The sequence below is a fragment of the Cucurbita pepo genome, chromosome LG12 (assembly GCF_002806865.2).
Source record: "Cucurbita pepo subsp. pepo cultivar mu-cu-16 chromosome LG12, ASM280686v2, whole genome shotgun sequence".
NCBI lineage: Eukaryota > Viridiplantae > Streptophyta > Magnoliopsida > Cucurbitales > Cucurbitaceae > Cucurbita > Cucurbita pepo.
In genome coordinates this window covers 6,112,029-6,130,920 of record NC_036649.1, presented here as the reverse complement: position 1 = coordinate 6,130,920, position 18,892 = coordinate 6,112,029, and the positions used below count along the sequence as shown (strand labels likewise).

The 18,892-nt window shown below is 36.7% G+C and overlaps 1 protein-coding gene and 1 pseudogene across 1 annotated transcript; one reads left to right on the top strand and one right to left on the bottom strand.

Annotated features, from left to right (window-relative positions):
- Nucleotides 1-84: 84 nt before the first annotated feature.
- LOC111806847 lies at nt 85-5,989 on the bottom strand (annotated as a pseudogene).
- A 3,648-nt stretch (nt 5,990-9,637) lies between these two features.
- On the top strand, nt 9,638-17,085 carry LOC111806851 (chaperonin CPN60-like 2, mitochondrial). The gene is made up of 19 exons (XM_023692351.1): nt 9,638-10,472; nt 11,538-11,556; nt 11,589-11,680; nt 12,112-12,243; nt 12,448-12,607; nt 13,051-13,226; nt 13,666-13,761; nt 13,849-13,953; nt 14,206-14,292; nt 14,406-14,495; nt 15,150-15,230; nt 15,311-15,379; nt 15,471-15,548; nt 15,716-15,811; nt 15,884-15,983; nt 16,059-16,162; nt 16,254-16,359; nt 16,495-16,573; nt 16,734-17,085. The coding sequence occupies exons 1-19, from the start codon at nt 9,717-9,719 to the stop codon at nt 16,837-16,839; spliced, it is 2,532 nt and encodes an 843-aa protein (XP_023548119.1). The 5' UTR covers nt 9,638-9,716; the 3' UTR covers nt 16,840-17,085.
- Nucleotides 17,086-18,892: the final 1,807 nt, after the last annotated feature.

Here is an 18,892-nt window from a genome sequence, read left to right as displayed (position 1 = left end):
TTGGATTATTGTTAATTATCTTCTCTCAGGCCTTGTCTGTGTTACTGCTTATGTCGATTATATTGAAATTAATACTCCAAGAACTGATCTAGAAAAATGGCCACAATTTAAAGGCCTCAGAAATGCAATTGCTTTGAACTTCAAGAGTTTGCAATGCAAGATATGGATGAACATAAACTAATGAAATCCAGGCCAAAACTTAGCAGAAAAGCCATGTCAAATTTCTTTGCTGCTGCCACAGGTGCTTTTTCCTTCCAGTTCTCGATGGTTTCGAGTTTGATGAATGCCCATCTGGAAGAAACCAGTTCCTGTCCTTGATCAAACCCGATACCGATAATCCTACATTCGTCTCCTTTCCTGAAGGAAACGTGTGCGATGTCTTGGTACCGTTTAGTATTTCACCTGAAATTCCTCCGAGTTTACTATCCATGTAGCTTACAAGTTTGTCTCGGCTGTAACTTCGTGAAACTGGTCTGTTAGTTTCTCGAACTCACTGCACACGAGTTTCAGGGCTTGAACAACCTCACCCATAAATGGTCTATGAGACACTTCCGGTTGCACACACATAGAAGCAATTGCTGCTACTCTGGCCAAGCTATCAATGGAGATATCAGACTTAATAGCTGGGTCTGTTATTACATCTAGCCCCTCCTTGCTCGTGAGAAGCGGACGAGCCCATGCAACGAGATTTTCTTGTCCGGGAGGAAGCGACAAGTCTACTGGCTTTCTTCCTGTAAGTAGCTCAAGTAGGACGACACCATAGCTGTAGACATCGCTCTTTACAAGAAGGTGGCCAGTCATTGCATATTCTGGAGCTAGATAACTGGAAACCAGAAGGTAATGTACTGTATTAGATTAATGTTGATGGAGTTGAGAAAGTAAGTGAATTTGAAGGAACTTCAGTTTTTTACCCAAAAGTTCCCATAACATGTGTTGAGATGTGCTTGTTTCCTTCCTCTAGTGCAGTTCTAGCTAATCCAAAATCTGAAACTTTAGGTGTGAAGTCACATTCCAACAAGATGTTGCTAGCTTTGAAGTCTCGATGAATGACTCGAGGATTGGAGTCTTCGTGCAGATAGGCTAGGCCTCGAGCAGCACCGAGGGCAACCTTCAAGCGGGCATCCCAGTCAAGTGGACTGATTAACTTGTCAATGCCTGGAATCATCACAAAACAAGTTGAATATGAATGTCAAACCATGTAAGGTACTCAAGATTTTGCAGAAAGTTGCTCACCATGTAAGTGTGATTCAACACTTCCATTAGGAACCAATTCGTATACCAGGCAACGATTTCGATCTTCGGTACAAATTCCGATCAACTTAACTAGATTTCTATGGTGTAGACGGCTCAGCATCTCGACTTCTGCCAAGAATTCCTGAATACCATGTTGATTATGTCTTTTAAGAACCTTCACAGCCACTTCCCTTCCATCATCTAAACGGCCACTGTAAACAATTCCAAAGCCACCTTCTCCTAATATTCTTGCAGAGTCGAAGTTATCAGTGGCATTCTCCATGTCTTTCAAGGTGAAGTGCTTTGCTGCCCCGATATACGTCATAGGATCGTCGTTGAGAGGCATAGACGAAGAACCCAGTTCACTTCCAGCCATTCTCGATCCATCCGTGCCTGTAGAAATTGCTCGAGTCCTAAACTGAGTTTAGGAATAAAACAAGGGCGGAGACTGTGGAGGGAACAATGGTTACCTGGGGGTTTTGCAGGTGAGGCTATCAGGTTGTGTGGAATGTGTGCTGGATGATGTGCAGGCACTCTGCATCTCAAAAGGCAAAGCCAAGCAAGTCCAACACACATGACAAAGGCAGTGAACGATGATATAGTAATCACCACAATCATGTTCCTGCCAAGCCCTTCTTTTCTTCGTCTCGGCACGTCGACTCCCAACGGTTTAATTGCATTTCCTGCATTAATATTGCTGGTGTTCAAACCATCATTAATGGAGGAAGTACCTAAAGGTGCCGACGGAGGAGATGGCGGAAGACCTGCATCAGCTAGAGCTAATCAGAAAAGAAACATTGTTGAAAAGTATGCCTCTCAGATTGTTGAAGAAATTCACAGTGCATAATTGTTTTATAGAACATGTAACAGCCCAAACCCAACAATGAGAACATGTAACAGCCCAAACCCAGCGCTAACTGTTTGTTTTAACCTATTACATGCTGTTATCGTTTTTAAAACGTGTCTGTTAGAGAGAGGTTTTTACACCCTTATAAAGAATGCTTCGTTCCCTTCTCCAACCGATGTGGGATCTCACAATCCACTCTCCTTGGGGTCCAGCGTTCTCACTGGCACACCACCCGGTGTCTAGCTCTGATACTATTTATAACAACCCAAGTCCACCGCTAGTAGATATTATCCGCTTTGACCCATTACGTATTGTTATCAACTTCACGATTTTTAAAACGTGTCTGCTAGGTAGTGGTTTCAACCCTCTTATAAAGAATGCTTTGTTCCCTTCTCCAATTGATATGAGATTTCACAATCCATCCTCTTTGGGGGCCTAGCGTCCTCGCTAGCACACCACTCGGTGTCTGGCTCTGAATTTGTACCAACCCAAGCCCGTCGCTAGCAAATATTGCCTACTTTGACCCGTTACGTATCGCCGTCAGCCCCACGATTTTTAAAATGCATATGCTAGGGAGAGGTTTTCACACCCTTATAAGAAATATTTCGTTCTCCAATCGATTCGACGTGGGATTTCACACAACTTTCATCATTCATCAGGTAAACAATGCACTACATTCACTTTTCCACATTCACTATATTCAAGACCAAAAGATGAAGGATCAAGAGCTAACCTGGATATTTGACATCTAGTACTTGATATCTACCAAACAAAGAAGCTTTGATTGATACCTTTCTCCGCCAAAATTTCTGATATATAAAAAAGGCCGTGTTATGATCGAATCTTGATCTTCTTGGAACCAAGTTGATGAGAACAGTTGTTTTTTCTAACTGCTGACTTGCAGCATCAGCTCCCATAATTCGAACTTGGCTATGGTTCAGACTGATACTATCAGCAATTTCCTCTGCAAGTTCTGAAACCAGAGGGAAAAATGTGTATACTGCAACGTTGAGGCTGATTTTGACTTGAATTGGCCACACGCAACCGCATGGCATCCCGGGAGGCGTATACGTCAATGGCTCTGTACATGATATTGTACAATCTGTGGAATGCAAAACATATGGTTAAGTTACAGATAATTTGATTTGCAATACTAAGAGTTAAGTATGTGCCTACCCCCATTAGGAGGTGGAGGTGGTAGCATCATAGCTTGTGATGGTGGCATGCTCTTCTTCTTCTTGTAAGAACCCATAGGAGAAGTTGTGGGAGCTGGAATGGGCACTGTGAGAAAGAAAACATCACCATACCATAAATGAGGGCACTAGTGTTCAAGGTTACAACTAAAGCTCGGATCTCTTTGTCATACTATAATAGTGGTCGGGTTGAATCGTTGGAGATGGTGCAGGTCCGGGCAACCTCCCTCTTGCTGAAGATGGAGATACAGCAGCAGGGCCTGAAAGTTCAATAGTGAATACGTGAGATCCCACGTCAGTTGAGAAGGAGAACGAAACATTATTTATTAGGGTGTGGAAACCTCTCCCTAGTAGACGAGTTCTAAAAACTTTGAGGGAAAGCCTGAAAGGGAAAGCCGACAATATTTGCTAGTGGTGAGCTTAGGTTGTTACAAATGATATCAGAGTTACACATTGGGCGATGTGCCAGCGAGGAGACTAAGCCTCGAAAGAGTGTGGACACGAGGCAGTGTGCCAGCAAGGACGCTTGGCCCCGAAAGGGGGATTGGGGGGTCCCACATCGATTGGGGAAGGGAACGAGTGCCAGCGAGGACACTGGGCTCCGAAGGGAGGTGGATTGTGAGATCCCACATTGGTTGGAGAGGGTGTGGAAATCTCTCCCTAGTAGACGCGTTTTAAAAATCTTGAAGGAAGCCCGAAAGGGAATGCCCAAAGAAGACAATATCTGTTAGCGGTGAGCTTGGGCTATCACAAGATACTTCTATAAATCTAAATGGATAAGATTCAAAAGACGAACTAATATATCTCGAGATTCTCGACCTTGCAGGCTGCTAGACGGGGGCGATGCATGATAGGAAGGTTGTGGAGGTTTGTTTCTGAACTTCCTTCTTGAATGGTGTAGTTTATGAAAATTGATGAATGGTGAGAATGCATGAGCATGCCCCCATTTCTTAGCAGACATGGTAGGAGGAAGTGCAATGCTAGGAGCTCTACTTGAATCAACTGATTGAATAGCTACATCAGAAGAAAAGTAAACGTTACTGTTCATGTGATCACTGTCAAGATATTCCATTTCAAAGCTCAGAAACAGACACCAAAATGGATCTGAAGAGATGAACTTTTAAATGGTTTGCTAAGAACAGCATTATCCGACTTGCCATGCTGTTTCCTGCCAAAGCCATGAGATGTCGGAGTGACAGCATTGTCTGTGACATTATAAGGAACAAAACCACTCAACACAATTAACTCTCATTTAGCTTCAGATTCATGTTTTCCAACACAAAATCTATGCAAGCAAAGATTATATGAAGTAAGTTATGCATATTTTGTGTAACAGCCCAAGTCCACCGCGCTTCGGCCTGTTACGTATCGTCGCCAACCTTACGATTTTAAAACAGGACTACTAGGAAGAGGTTTCCACACCCTTATAAGGAATACTTCGTTTCCCTCTCTGATCGATGTAGGATCTCACAATCCACCCCCCTTGGGGGACCAGCGTCTCCGTTGGCACACCGCCCGTGACTGGCTCTAATACCATTTGTAACAGTCCAAGCCACTGTTAGTAAATATTATCCTCACGGTTTCAAAATGCGTCTACTTAGGAGAGGTTTCCACACCCTTATAAGAAAGGTTTCGTTCCCCTCTCCAATCGATGTAGGATCTCAAAATCCACCCCCCTTGGGGGACCAGCGTCTCCGTTAGCACACCGCCCAATGACTAGCTCTAATACCATTTGTAACAACCCAAGCTCACCGCTAGTAAATATTGTCCGCTTTGCCTCGTTACGTATCACCGTCAACCTCACAGTTTTAAAACGCATGTACTAAGGAGCAGTTTCCACACCCTTACAAGGAATGTTTCGTTCCCCTCTCCACTCAAACCGACGACATGGGACCTCGTGGCACGAGTTTGTTGGATTTTACCAATCTAGAATGCAAGGTAAAAAACAGCTAGTGATCAGCATCTCAATTGTTCTTCTAGTTCATGAACCATCCAATTGGTGGATACAAAAGGAAACAAACAAACAAACAAACACTCTATGCATGAAGATAATCATATTGTTCTTCCCAGAAAACTGATCAATCAACAGAATCCCATCTCGTTTCAGATCAAACCCACATCCCAATTCAACTCCAGAATCAATATTCATGAAAACTATATGATCACAACATTCAGAAATTACAGAACCAAACCAAACCAAACCAAACCCATTACCTGCAGCTTCACAGACAGAGAAAGAACCAACAGCAAAACAAATTTCAAACAGTAGAAACAGTAATCGAAACCCCATCAGAGTCCCAAATTCATAGGAAGCTTCCGCAGATTTCATCGGATCCCTCCTCTTTTTCCCCAAAATGAGAGATATCAGAGCGAAGCAGAGAGTGTAGCGATTATACAGATCAAATGGATACTCAGAGGTTTAAGAACACCAATACGGCACGCCCTGTTCGTCATCGGTTATCGAAGGGCTCCTCGATCGACGCAGTTAATCGATCCGAGTCTGTGAGAGAGAGAGAAAAAAAAGAGTAATGGAAAGGTTTTAAAAACGGTTTTGATACTCAAATCTCTTGACTCCTATTCAGCCATAAGTCCAAACGATTCCCTGCGAATAAACTAGATATTGATTTTAAAGTTCAAAAAAGAAGCCGACCCAGTTGGATTTTTTGACTAATCAACAACAATTTGGTGAAGAATTTTTATGTGGGTTGAAAAATCAATGCCTTCTAATTCTTAACAGTGAACACATAAATATTCTACTTGTTTTTTAACTGGCACGATCGAGCTACAACAGATCGACACAATACTAAAGAAAGCTACATGGTATAATAGTCTCGATAGCATTAGTAAGCCCCTCTTCAAGCCTCTACAAACATTCTACTCGTCTCAGTCCCCAACCCTCATGTTATTAATGTTGGATGATGGAAGTCCTACATCGACTAATTTAGGGAATGATCATGGGTTTATAAGTGAGGAATACTAACTCCATTGGTATGAGGCGTTTTGGGGAAGCCCAAAGCAAAGCCATGAGAGCTTATGCTCAAAGTGGACAATATCATACCATTGTCGAGAGTCGTGTTCTTCTAACAATTAATAGATAAAGAGTTTACCGTCCAATTTTTTTATAAGGGCTCATATTCTCTCTTCGAGGGTGTTTAAGTTAAAAAAAACACCCGTTTATTGTCGATTTGAAAAAAAATCAGATCAAATTAGAGAATGTAAAATTATTATTTTTGAAAAAAATGGCTTAAAAGATGATCTATGGAGCATAAAGGAATGGCGCCATAACGTACCCACGTCATGGCGGCCCTCAAGATTTGGTAGTTTATTTGTAACCAAACCTCTGACACCACCTTCTCTTTCAAATATAATTTATTCATCCTGCTGTCTCCCTCCCCACAACACAACCCAATAACATTCCGACACGTGTACTCTTTTACGTTTCGTCGGTGACCGTAGTTAGTTCCCATATCATTTATTCCACGACCGACGATTTTTAATCTCAATAATTGTACTACGCTCTCCATCAATTTAATTTCATACTCGAATGTTCTTTTTTATTTTTTATTTTTTTTAATGTAAGATTAAATAATCGAATAACTCGTAAATAAAAGAGTTTAAAAAATATTTTTAAATAAACAAAATAAAAATTAAACGCGAGAAAAAAATGACAATTCTAAGTTAATTATATTTAATTTTGGAGGCGAAGAAAATAATATTATAATATATTATACTATTTTCATCTAAATATTTTTAAAATCACTTAAATAAAAATTAAAAAAATATATATCAAATTATTTTTCTTAAATAAATATTGAAATATATAAATAAATAAATAAATTAGTTAGGTTGACAAAAGAAAGCGCTGCTACAATTTATTTAATTCAATATTTTTCTTATTCCTTGTTTAAATAAATATTATAATTTGAAAGTAAATTTAAATTGATTTATTTATAAAATTTCAGAATTTTGATTATTTAAATAATATTAATTAATATTTATTTTTTAAGTGTAAATTTATTATTTGTGACTGGTCTGAATAATTTTGGAAACAATTATGGAGGTTCTTTTACGTTGGTTGAAATAAGAATTGAACAATTATTGAACATTAAATAGTGCACTTATTACCTTATAAGTAAATTTAATTATTGTTACTTTATTATTTATAATCTGTGGGCCTACCCATAGTAAGTGATGCTCGTGATTGGTCTATCATTTATGGTAAAAAAATAATTATGGTCACACAGATCGAATCAAATCGATTTTCAAAATACTTTTTCACATGAGAAACAGATGAATAATTATCCCATTCATAAAGAAATCGAATCCGGTCAAGAAGTTCTATGTAAACCAGAAATTGTTGAAGAATGAACAAAATGTCTCTGTTTGTCTCTTTTGAAAAAAATAATTAAATACGATTTGTTCTATGCTTTTAGATTCCATAGTAATTTAATTATTGAGTCTTGACACGTAACAATTTAGGAAAGGAAGGTTAAAAAGTGTAATGACCTAGTGTTTTTTTTACATTTAGTTACCGTTAAAATTGTATTAAAATCCCTCATGTCACCATGATTTATTATTTACCAAAATTAACGGGATTAACGAATCATTATGTATTAGAGTTGAAGAAATATAGAATTGTAATAATTAAATTGTTGCAGGTATAACTAAAAATATATTTTAAAAAGTGTAAAAAAAATAATTAATTAATTTTTAAGTGTAATAGGTTCATAAATTTTTAATTTTGAGTCTACCAGATGTTTAACGTATTCAATAATTTTAAAAATTAACGAATCTACTCAACGTAAAATTAAAATTAGTACGATAGTACAATATTAAAATTTTAATTTTTATGTGCAATTTAGAAAATCAATTACAATATTTTTAACACTTTAAAACTTAGGATACAAAATTAAATTAAAAAATGTAATTATGTCTGAATTATTATTTAATAATGCAAAGCTAATATTTGAAATTGAATAAAAATTGAAGATTAGATGTGGGTGTAGTTTTGTGGGATGTGATATAGCCGTAGGATTATAATTGAAGGGTGATGATTGAAGACTGCAGTTTCCTATTGTTTGGGATTGGTTGTAGATGATTATGACACGTACGATGGGAAGCTTAGGGATTTAGCTTCATACTGGGGGTTAGATTCACACGTGCGGATGGTTGCTGCCACCAAACAATAAGAGGAAGATAGCAGTCGGAGAAGGTGAGGAGCTAAAGCAAAATTCTACCCACCTCTTCGCGCGTTGGATTCACGCCACAAATCTAATAAAAATATCTTCATATTTTGTCTAAAAATTATTCTTAAATTTTCAAAACTTAAAAAAAAATTTTAGGGTTAGTTTTAGATGAAAATATATTTTGTTTAAAAAATATTTTTATTGTCATAAAATTTTAAAAGTAACATTTTATTAATTTTTTTTTTTTTAAAATTAAAGTTTAAAATAGAATGTTAAAGATTTTTATTTAAATCTATCTGTAATATATATTTTTAATTTAAAGTATTATTAAAAATTTTGAACGTCAATATTTTTTTAAAAATTCAGCGATATTTTTATTAATTTAACGTTACGTGTCTCAATTACATAAACTATACTCAATTCTAGAGAGAATTAAATTTTTTAAACCATATTCAATAATTAAATTTATAATTCGCCAAAAAAAAGAAGAAAAAAGGACCAACAATGAGTTCCACGCGCTTAAGAAGGGCGTGAGAAATTAGATTGGAGATTTGTGAATTGTTGTCAAGTCCTGGTCTTTGATTCCATTGTTTCACCTTCCTGTCCTTCCTCACACCTACCCCATCCCATCCCCTAAATTCGTTACAAATTTTATAATATTTTTATTTCCATTCAATATATATATATATATATAATTAATTAATTAATTGAAGTAATTATGGTAAAATATTACCAAAATTAGTTTAAAAAGACATACCTGTCTCGGTATCCTCTAAAGTATTTCCGGAACTAAAAATATATGTTCCTAGAAAACAATAAGCTACTTCACAATCTAATTATAGTTAGACATCTTAGAGATTATTACGAAAACGTTAATTATAGATATAAAAATAAATCTAAATTTCAGTCCCGAGCTAATTTACCACTACTAAATTTCAAACTACTTATAGGTGTGAGCGTATCTATCAGTAATTGATATGTACTAGTTGTTTTGTGTTCGGGTTTCAAATTCTCTTATTCGACTTACAGTACTAAAAATGTATTTATTCAAATATTTTCCTCCTACAAATATCTTTTTCTCTATTTATTATATTTTTATTTTTATTTTTTTATTAAAGAAAAAGAAAGGAAGTTCTTCCTTGAAACCAAAGCATTCATCATCTTAAAAATCCCTTCCGATTTCCAAATTCAACACTCATTTTCCCTTTCTTCTCTTACCCTTTTGACGGTTTCTTCTCCGCTTCCTCTGCTACGGCCATGGCGGACAGAGTCCACCCGAACGCCGCCGGTAAGAAAGCCAGTGCCAATGCCAATTCCAATTCCGACGACAATATTAACCCGACGGCCAACGCGCCGCCCTTCCCATCCACCAAATCCCAACTCTACGGCGCTTCCCGCCCCACCTTCCGTCCTCAGCCTCACAATCGCCGCCGCTCCACTTGTTGCTCAATCTGCATCTGGCTGACAGCGATCATCGTCACCGTAATCGTCCTCATCGCCGTTGCCTCCACCGTCGTATACCTAATTTACCGTCCACACCGCCCGTCCTTCTCTGTCACAGCTCTCAAAATCGATTCCTTCAAATTTACGCCCAATTCTCAACTCAATTCCAAATTCGACCTAAATCTCGCCGCTACAAACCCTAACAAGAAAGTCAAGTTCATTTACAGTCCAATTTCCGTCGCCATCTCGTCGAACGGCGTCGATCTCGGCGACGGATCGTTCCCTGAGTTCGTGCACGAGAAGAGAAACATCACGGCGATGAAGGTGACAGCGATAAGCAGTGGTGGAGAGATCGAAGGCGAGCCGGTCGATTCATTGAAGGCGGCGATTAAGAGCAAAGCCGGATTGCCGTTGGAGATTAAGGTGGAGACGAAAGTGAAGGTGAAAATGGGATGGTTGAAAATGCCGAAGGTTGGACTTAGAGTTCTTTGCGACGGAATTACGGCGGGCGTTCCGATGGCGAAGAAGAAGACGGCGGTTGCTGCGGCGGTGGATAATGCAGAGTGTAAGGTGGACTTCAGAGTGAAGATCTGGAAATGGATTGTTTGAATTTTGAGACGATGACGAAAAGAGAGGGAATTTTAAGTTTCTTGTTTTTATATTGATTTTTTTCTTTTCTTTTCTTTTTTCTTTTTATTTTTATTTTTATTATTATGTCTTCCGCTCATTTGTTTGTTAATTTCATTTTTTGACTTTTAATTTCTTTTTTTTTAATTGATTAATAATGATTATTGTATTTTTGTAAATAAAACTATTTCAACATATAATCAAATGTATCTTTTATAAAAAAAATTCGACATTTATTAAATAATTAATTTAATTAAGTTTATGTTAAAAAAATACCTTTAAAATAATATTTTTTAGAGAGTTGTCCGAAAATAAAAAATAAAAAAGTAATTATGAAATTACATGAAAATAAAATAAATATATGTATACATAATTATAAACATATATTTTCAAAAATTAATAAACTCGAATCGGTTAAGTTTAACCTAGTCTAGTTCTAAACCCAACCTATAAGTTAAATAATTTAACCCAAAACTTGGGTTAGGTTGATCGAGTATTTTAGGTCATTGGATCTTTTGGGCACCCATATTAATAATTATAACTACGAATCAATTTTAATATAATTTTAAATATATACGTTCGACTAAAATATTAAAAGTTTGAATTTTCCACGTCGGCTATATTTATTTATAAGTATATTATATTAGGACTATAGTTAATTAAGTTTAAAAAAAACCACATATTTACAAATTTTTTTTTTTTTTTTGAGAGTATGTATTTTATTTACATTCACTTTTACAAACTTAATTATTTAAAAAATTATATTTATAATCAAAGAGGATATTTTTCATGGGCTTTTACTATGTAGACTCCCCAACTTCAGGCCCACAGGCCCATTTTGATTGCCAAAAAAGATGGGCCTCAATATTGGGCTCTGATTCGAGAAACTTTTCCCGGATTTAATCCTCTACGGTTATTTTAAAATGAGCGCGAATCTGAACCGTCGAATTAGCATACTCATTACCGTACCATTGACGTTTTCTTCAAAACCTCTGCTTAAACCCTCAGGAGCCGAAAGCGGAAGGGGAAGGCGTCTCTCTCTCTCTCTCTCTCTCTCTCTCTCTCTCTCTCTCTCTATCTGGACTCTGTGGCCATTACCGGCGATGTATCGAGTAGTTTCCAGATTAGCTTCCTCAACGTCGAGAAAACTCGTAAGAAGAATTAAGATCTATTATTCGTTGCATTTGTCCACGTTTGAATCTTTCATAGTACTCAGGTGCTGATTGCTGAATTTGTTACACTGAGGATGAAACTGGAAAAGGAAATTCACTTTTGTTGTCTATTGTAGTATGTTGATTTAGCCAAGTTCAGCTAGCTTTGAATTTTCCCTCTTTTTATTTAAATGTTTGAGGACTGTATTTTGATTTGCGCGCGCATTTCTTGTAATATGAAGAAATGAACGTGTTTGTAATATTTTTCGTGAATGATGTATTAAACTTGAGATATGGTCATTGAAGCTGATCGGTTTGGGTTGTTCAATTAGAACAGCTGCGGATTTTGATTTTTGTTTTTGGTTTTGATGAGTACGGAGTGATGTGGATTGATTTTCTTAAACTAAATTTGGTTTGCTTTGGATTTGAAGGTATGTAGCAGGGTAACGAGCAGCAGAAGTTATGCGGCGAAGGATATCAATTTTGGGAATGGGGCTCGTGCAGCTATGCTCCAAGGTGTCTCAGAGATTGCTGAAGCGGTTAAAGTGACAATGGGACCAAAGGTATTGGACCTGACTGGTCATTTGACTTTGGCGGTTTTTCTGATAGTTCACTTGGTTGGAATGTCGAAATTTGTAATGGTGGAAAGAACTCCTGCATTTTTCATTCTGATGTTTACACATTCTTAGACGGCTATTCGAACTTAAATGGGGACTGTAACTAATTAATAGTTCTTGCTTCTTTCTCATTGTGGTTAATGAAATTAGGGTCGCAATGTAATTATTGATAAAAGTCACGGCAGCCCGAAAGTCACAAAGGATGGCGTTACTGTAGCCAAAAGTATCCAATTCAAGGACAAGGCTAAAAATGTTGGGGCAGATCTAGTAAAGCAAGTTGCGAGTGCCACAAACACTGCCGCTGGAGATGGTATTTTCTTCATTTAATCTTAATTTCCTTTATATTTATATATATTATCTTTTTATTACTAAGATTATCTATATTGAGAAGTTCAAGCTGTATTGAGATCAGGACATTAGCATTTTTGCATTTGGATTGAAATCAAACAAATAAAGAAGTATCACTGTGCTTTCTTCAATAAAATATTTAAATTGAACTTATGATCATAGATGGGACTTGGGTCGTAACATTTTCGCCACTCAGTTATGTGCTTGCTCCTTATATACTCATTATTTTTGGAAATCATGCATGTTTGCATGCCATTTTGATGGTGTGTTGGGCTGTGTTGTTTGTTCACTTGTCAAGATTTAGCCATATAAGAGTTGCATAGCGTATCTTGAACTTGGAGCACTACTTTTGAACTTGGACAAGCACATTGAAGGTTCTTGAATGAATTGCGTATCTTGTTGTAGGTACAACTTGTGCAACTGTTCTGACTCAGGCCATTCTCACCGAAGGTTGCAAGTCAATAGCTGCAGGTGTTAGTGTGATGGATTTACGCATTGGTATCAAAACAGCAGTTGATGCTGTTATCTCTGAGTTGAAAAGCAAAGCATTGATGATAAGTACCCCAGAAGAAATTACTCAGGTAACAGGGTTCAAGAGGAAAGCTGCTTTCTAATGTTTGAAGTTGGATTCATTAGATTTGACGACTAGCTTGTATTTAGATCTTAATAGTTTGTAATTGTTGTCTTCTAAATTGGAATAGTGCTTTATACATTTTTTAGTACACACATCTGAAGTATTCAGTTTGGATTTAGGACCTCCTTATTTGTATTCTTTCTTGAGTTTTTAAGCATGAGTGTATTGATCCTAGAGCAGTTGTCACATTTTTTCTTTTGGTTGTAATAATAAACGTAAATTTTTCATCTGGATCAGCAGTTTTTTAATATAGATATAAAATATATTTTTTTTTTATTTCTGCTTATTATTTGTTATTCGTCTTTTTTATCCTAGATTTGATACAATCTTTTCTACGTTTTGTTAACTCTTTATTTTCCATTTGGTCATTTGTTATTTATGAGCAGGTTGCCACTATTTCTGCAAATGGTGAACGTGAGATTGGAGAATTGATAGCAAGGGCAATGGAGAAAGTTGGAAGGGAAGGAGTGATTACTGTTTCTGTGAGCATTCTTTCCCCACTTGCTTTTGTATAATATGATAATTGAACTTATGAATACTCGAGTATACTAACTTCTATATCTCTGCAGGATGGAAATACTCTGGAGGATGAACTGGAAGTGGTGGAAGGAATGAAGCTAGGCAGGGGTTTTATTTCTCCTTATTTTATTAACGATCAAAAGACCCAGAAGTGTGTAAGTTTGGATTCCTTTTGTCATAGTTAAAACCTTTAGGTGTTTAGTGCTCTAATAATATGACTGATGCTTGCTGATGCCTGAATATGAGAAAATATCATAAAGTACCTTGTTGCATATGTGCTCCTTTGTAAACTTCATATGTTTGTGTGTGACCTTGTGACAATATTGCAGTGTGTTGCACGTAAGTTTTCAAAGTTATCTCTTGTATTAAAAATTTAATATGGAACTATAATGCATCTAAATGTGCAGGACCTAGAAAACCCTCTCATCCTCATACATGAAAAGAAGATTTCAGATATGAATTTAATCCTCAGAGTACTTGAACTTGCAGTAGAGGTATCAGTTTAATTTTACTTTTTACCTTTTTTTTTTTTTTTTTTTTTTTTATGTGCAATGTTGAGTGAATAATATGCCTGAGCCTAAATATGATAAGTTCATTCTCTGAGCAGAAGAAGAGGTCACTCCTTGTTGTAGCTGAGGATGTTGAGAGTGATGCACTTGCCATGCTAATACTTAACAAGCATCATGCTGGCTTGAAGGTGATTGCTTGTTATATGGTTTATTTCTTTTTTAAGAGTTGGTTGGTCCAGTTCGTGATCGTCGGGAGCGGCTCAANTGGCATTCTAGCTTATCTTTACCGTTTTTTTTTTTTTTTCACTATTGGATGAATGTGCATGCTGATGTAAGTGCAATGAAAGATTAAGTTTCTTTCCAAAAAAATTGAGCAATTTAAGTAGACATAGTAGTAGATATAATTGTGAATATTCTTTTGGTTATCATCAACTCTTCTTGTGAAAGCTATCTCAAAAAATATTTAAAATAGTTTCCATTCTAAAGCTGTATACATCCCAGGTTGCTTGTGACTTATATTGTTAACTCAAATGGCTTATTACTAATGAAATCCGAGAAAATAACTTATTGTTGGCTAGCGTGCTTCTGTCAACTGCAAAATGTCTCTAATGACTTGCTTTCTTGAGTGAGTTTCAAAAAGATCTTTGTGAGTGAATTAATGGAACATTATGTTTTAAATCTGTGATACTGAGTGCCTTTTAGTTCTTTCGGATATAAGAGGGCATATGACTTGTGGAGGAGAACTTAAGTCCCTTGCAGAATATTTACCATAGATTGTGGTCCTATCATCAATAACACAACATTATAGTTCAAATACCTCCTTAGAAAACTTCTTCTCTCAGGTTTGTGCCATCAAAGCTCCTGGTTTTGGGGACAACAGAAAAGCAAATTTGGACGATCTTGCTATTCTGACGGGAGGAGAGGTGATACGAAGTGCTCTAATCTTAGGTCATTGTCTCAACATTTTGTATGATAGTTTAATTACATTTAAACTGAACAACAGGTAATCACCGATGAACGTGGTTTAACTCTTGACAAAGTGCAAGTAGAGATGCTTGGTACTGCAAAAAAGGTTCACGCCCAGTTTATTATGGCGCTCATTTTTCTAACCTTTGTTTTTTTGTTTAATGCTTGCTTCATGCACATTGTTAACTGCTGCTTAGGTTACTGTCTCTCTTGATGATACAATCATTCTTCACGGAGGTGGTGACAAGAAACTAATTGAAGAAAGATGTGAGCAGGTTTGTTTCAGCTAAGTTTGCTTTTTAAAACTCTCTCTCTTGAGGCTGAAAGGGAGATTATAGCTTAATAGAAGTTGAAGTTTTCTTAGAGACCATGGGAACATGTATAAAAGTATAGCACCTATTTATGAATTCCTATTAAATACTGTATACTGATTGCTTTGCAGTTGAGGACAACCATTGACAGGAGTACTGCAATGTTTGACAAGGAAAAAGCTCAGGAAAGATTGTCAAAACTCTCTGGTGGTGTAGCAGTCTTCAAGGTAGAGTGTTTGCCTTTATACTGTTCTGAAAGAATTTTGTATGCCTTCATAAACAATGCAGCTCTCTTGCAGGTAGGTGGGGTAAGCGAGGCAGAAGTTGGGGAGAGGAAAGACAGAGTCACAGATGCCGTGAATGCCACAAGAGCAGCTGTGGAGGAAGGAATTGTGCCAGGTAAACCTTTTTTGAACTGGACAACATATTGTTGAAAGTATTTCTGGGCAGTTGGTGGATAATCACTATCATTAGGTGGTGGAGCTGCCCTTTTGCATGCTACGAAGGTTCTGGATGATCTCCAAGCTCAAAATGCCGACCAGAAAAGAGGAATAGAAATAGTGCAACACGCTCTCAGGGTTTGTTTGTTTCTTTTGAGTTCTCAGCACTACTTTTCGGGTCCCATCTTGACCTCTTGTTTTCTTAAATCAAAGATTTGGTTTTCTTCAGGCACCCACATTTACAATAGTCTCAAATGCTGGATATGATGGAGCTTTGGTTCTTGGAAAATTACTCGAACAGGATGATCGTAACTTGGGTTATGACGCTGCAAAAGGTTGACTACTTAACATAGGACTACTCGACTTTTACTCATGACATTTAGTTTTCGAGTGGGAGTTTCTCGTTTCCTCCGGCAATAGATGTCAATGGTTTTACAGCTACTTAAGTGGGAAGTGTTTGTGCAAAACAGGTGTATATGTTGACATGGTGAAGGCTGGAATTGTAGATCCTCTGAAAGTTGTGAGAACTGCTTTAGTGGATGCTGCCAGGTGAATATTTCATCCCATGCCCTTTGTCAAAAGTTGCCAAACATAGTTTATTTCATTCTCTAGGAAGTCCTTTGAAACCTTGCACCAGAAAACAAACTACCAAATGTTTTATCCACTTCTAAGTGCACTATTTGAATGTTTGATTTTCTTGAATTTTCAGCATCTCAATGCTGTTGACAACAGCCGAGGCAGCTATAGTGGAAGATCCAAATGATAAGAACAAGCTTCCAAGTAGAATGCCAGCAATGGATGACATGGGCTACTAGGGGAATTAATTCAAATTTGATTCCATTACATATCTCAATTTTCATTGGTAATTAATTAGGAAGACAATATGACGTGATGGGTTGATTATTATACAGGGAAAATGAAGTAGTCAAGGCCTGGATGGATGAACCAATATTCATCTACAGAATTCTTATGGTCGTGAACGATTCAAGTGAGTTTCTTTTTCCACATTCTTGTAAGACAACACATCAAGCAGCAATGATTTGACCACTTTTTGAGCTTTACTTTCTTTTTCTTCTCTTGCGAGAGTACAATTACGTTTTTGAGGTTTGAATCTCTAACCTCGAGACGGAGCTTTACTAGTGTCGACAACCTTAGGAGGTTATTAGAAAAAGCAAATGGAAATCACAAGGCAACATGAAGAATTATTTCATGTGAAAGTTTGAAAGATTAATGAATTGTAATAATGATGTATTGTTCTAAAGTACAAGAAATGAATATTGGGAGAAGATAGAAGTAGAGAATGGTGTAATTTATTCAATTCTTTTATAGACACTCAAACCTTAATTTCTTCTCCAGAGGCATTTATGGACTAAATAAGCAAAAAAGAAAAGAAAAAGAAAACTATAATGAGGGAAGGAAGGAGACAAGATTGGGTTGAAGCTAAGGATCGCAAGTTGGGAAGGTAAATAAAGTGTCAACTGCACCTTTAAGCTCTTGATCTTGAGCCTGTTGTATTGGGTCAGACTCTTTTAACATCACATTGTCCATCTTCAGCATAGCTTCTTCACTGCACAGATCAAATCACTCAAACACTCAAATTCTCTGTTGAGTATAATAAAATCCAAAAAACTCAAAACTATAGAAACCCAATAATCAGTTCTTCAAAACCAAAAATTTTGAAACCCTTCGGTAGATGATCATGACACTTCTAAAAAAATTGAAATTATTGAAATTCTCGACCAGTAGATTGTCAATTTTGTTTAATAAGATATCAAACTGATTAACTCATACTATACATGAGATATAATAATAAGAAATCCCTAAATAACACGGGTCCCACACGGGTTCCTATTTCTCAATGATAGGAAGACAAAAATTGAGACGGGTCCCACACGGGTTCCTATTTCTCAATGATAGGAAAACAAAAATTGAGACTTTTCTTTTCATGATCATATTTATGTAGGTCTCAATTTCTAAAGAAATTATAACAAACTTAAAACTTGAAATTTTTGATAGGTGGAGGTCAATTTTGCTTAAAACGATACTAACCCACCGATTGACGAAATTTTTTATAGGTGGAGGCCAATTTTAGGCCAATTTTGCTTAATAAGATACCAAACCACCCGATTGACAAAATTCTTGATAGGTGGAGGCCAATTTTGCCCAATAAGATACCAAACCACCCGATTGACAAAATTCTTGATAGGTGGAGGCCAATTTTGCCTAATAAGATACCAAACCACCCGATTGACAAAATTCTTGATAGGTAGAGGTCAATTTTGCCTAATAAGATACCAAACCACCCGATTGACAAAATTCTTGATAGGTGGAGGCCAATTTTGCTTAATAAGATACCAAACCACCTGATTGACGAAATTCTTGATAGGTGGAGGCCAATTTGCTTAATAAGATACAAAACCACCCGATTGACTCATACCGTACCAGATATAATAAGACTCATACCGTACCAGATATAATAATAGGAAATCTCGTGATAACACGAGCTCAATCATATGAAGCAAAAATTGTTTGTTAGGACCATACTTGTTTCCATGTCTTGAATTTATAGGTAGTTCGAAATATTTACACTTTCAAGGGTAATTTTGTAATTGAGAATTTTGTTTTTTTCAATTTAGCCAAAACAAAAATTGCCCGTAGCTTGTCCCTGAGAAACTACCATTGGAGTCCTTGGTCCATTGGGCTAGGCCCATCTAAGAAATAAAAGGGCTTCTTGGATTATCCTTTTGGGCCGGGCTTCAATATAAGAAGAGTACGGTATACATTATTAGGAAGAAAATATAAGAACAAGGTTGGCGCCAACTACAGCCGATCATACAAAATTTGAAATGCTTTGAGGATTGAAAGAGG

Bases quoted from the DNA above. Each gene is read 5' to 3' on its own strand.
- LOC111806851 (XM_023692351.1), top strand. From the start codon at position 9,717: ATGGCGGACAGAGTCCACCCGAACGCCGCCGGTAAGAAAGCCAGTGCC. The intron at 12,608-13,050 runs GTATTTTCTTCA...ATCTTGTTGTAG, and splicing joins AAACACTGCCGCTGGAGATG to GTACAACTTGTGCAACTGTT. The intron at 13,227-13,665 runs GTAACAGGGTTC...ATTTATGAGCAG, and splicing joins CCCCAGAAGAAATTACTCAG to GTTGCCACTATTTCTGCAAA.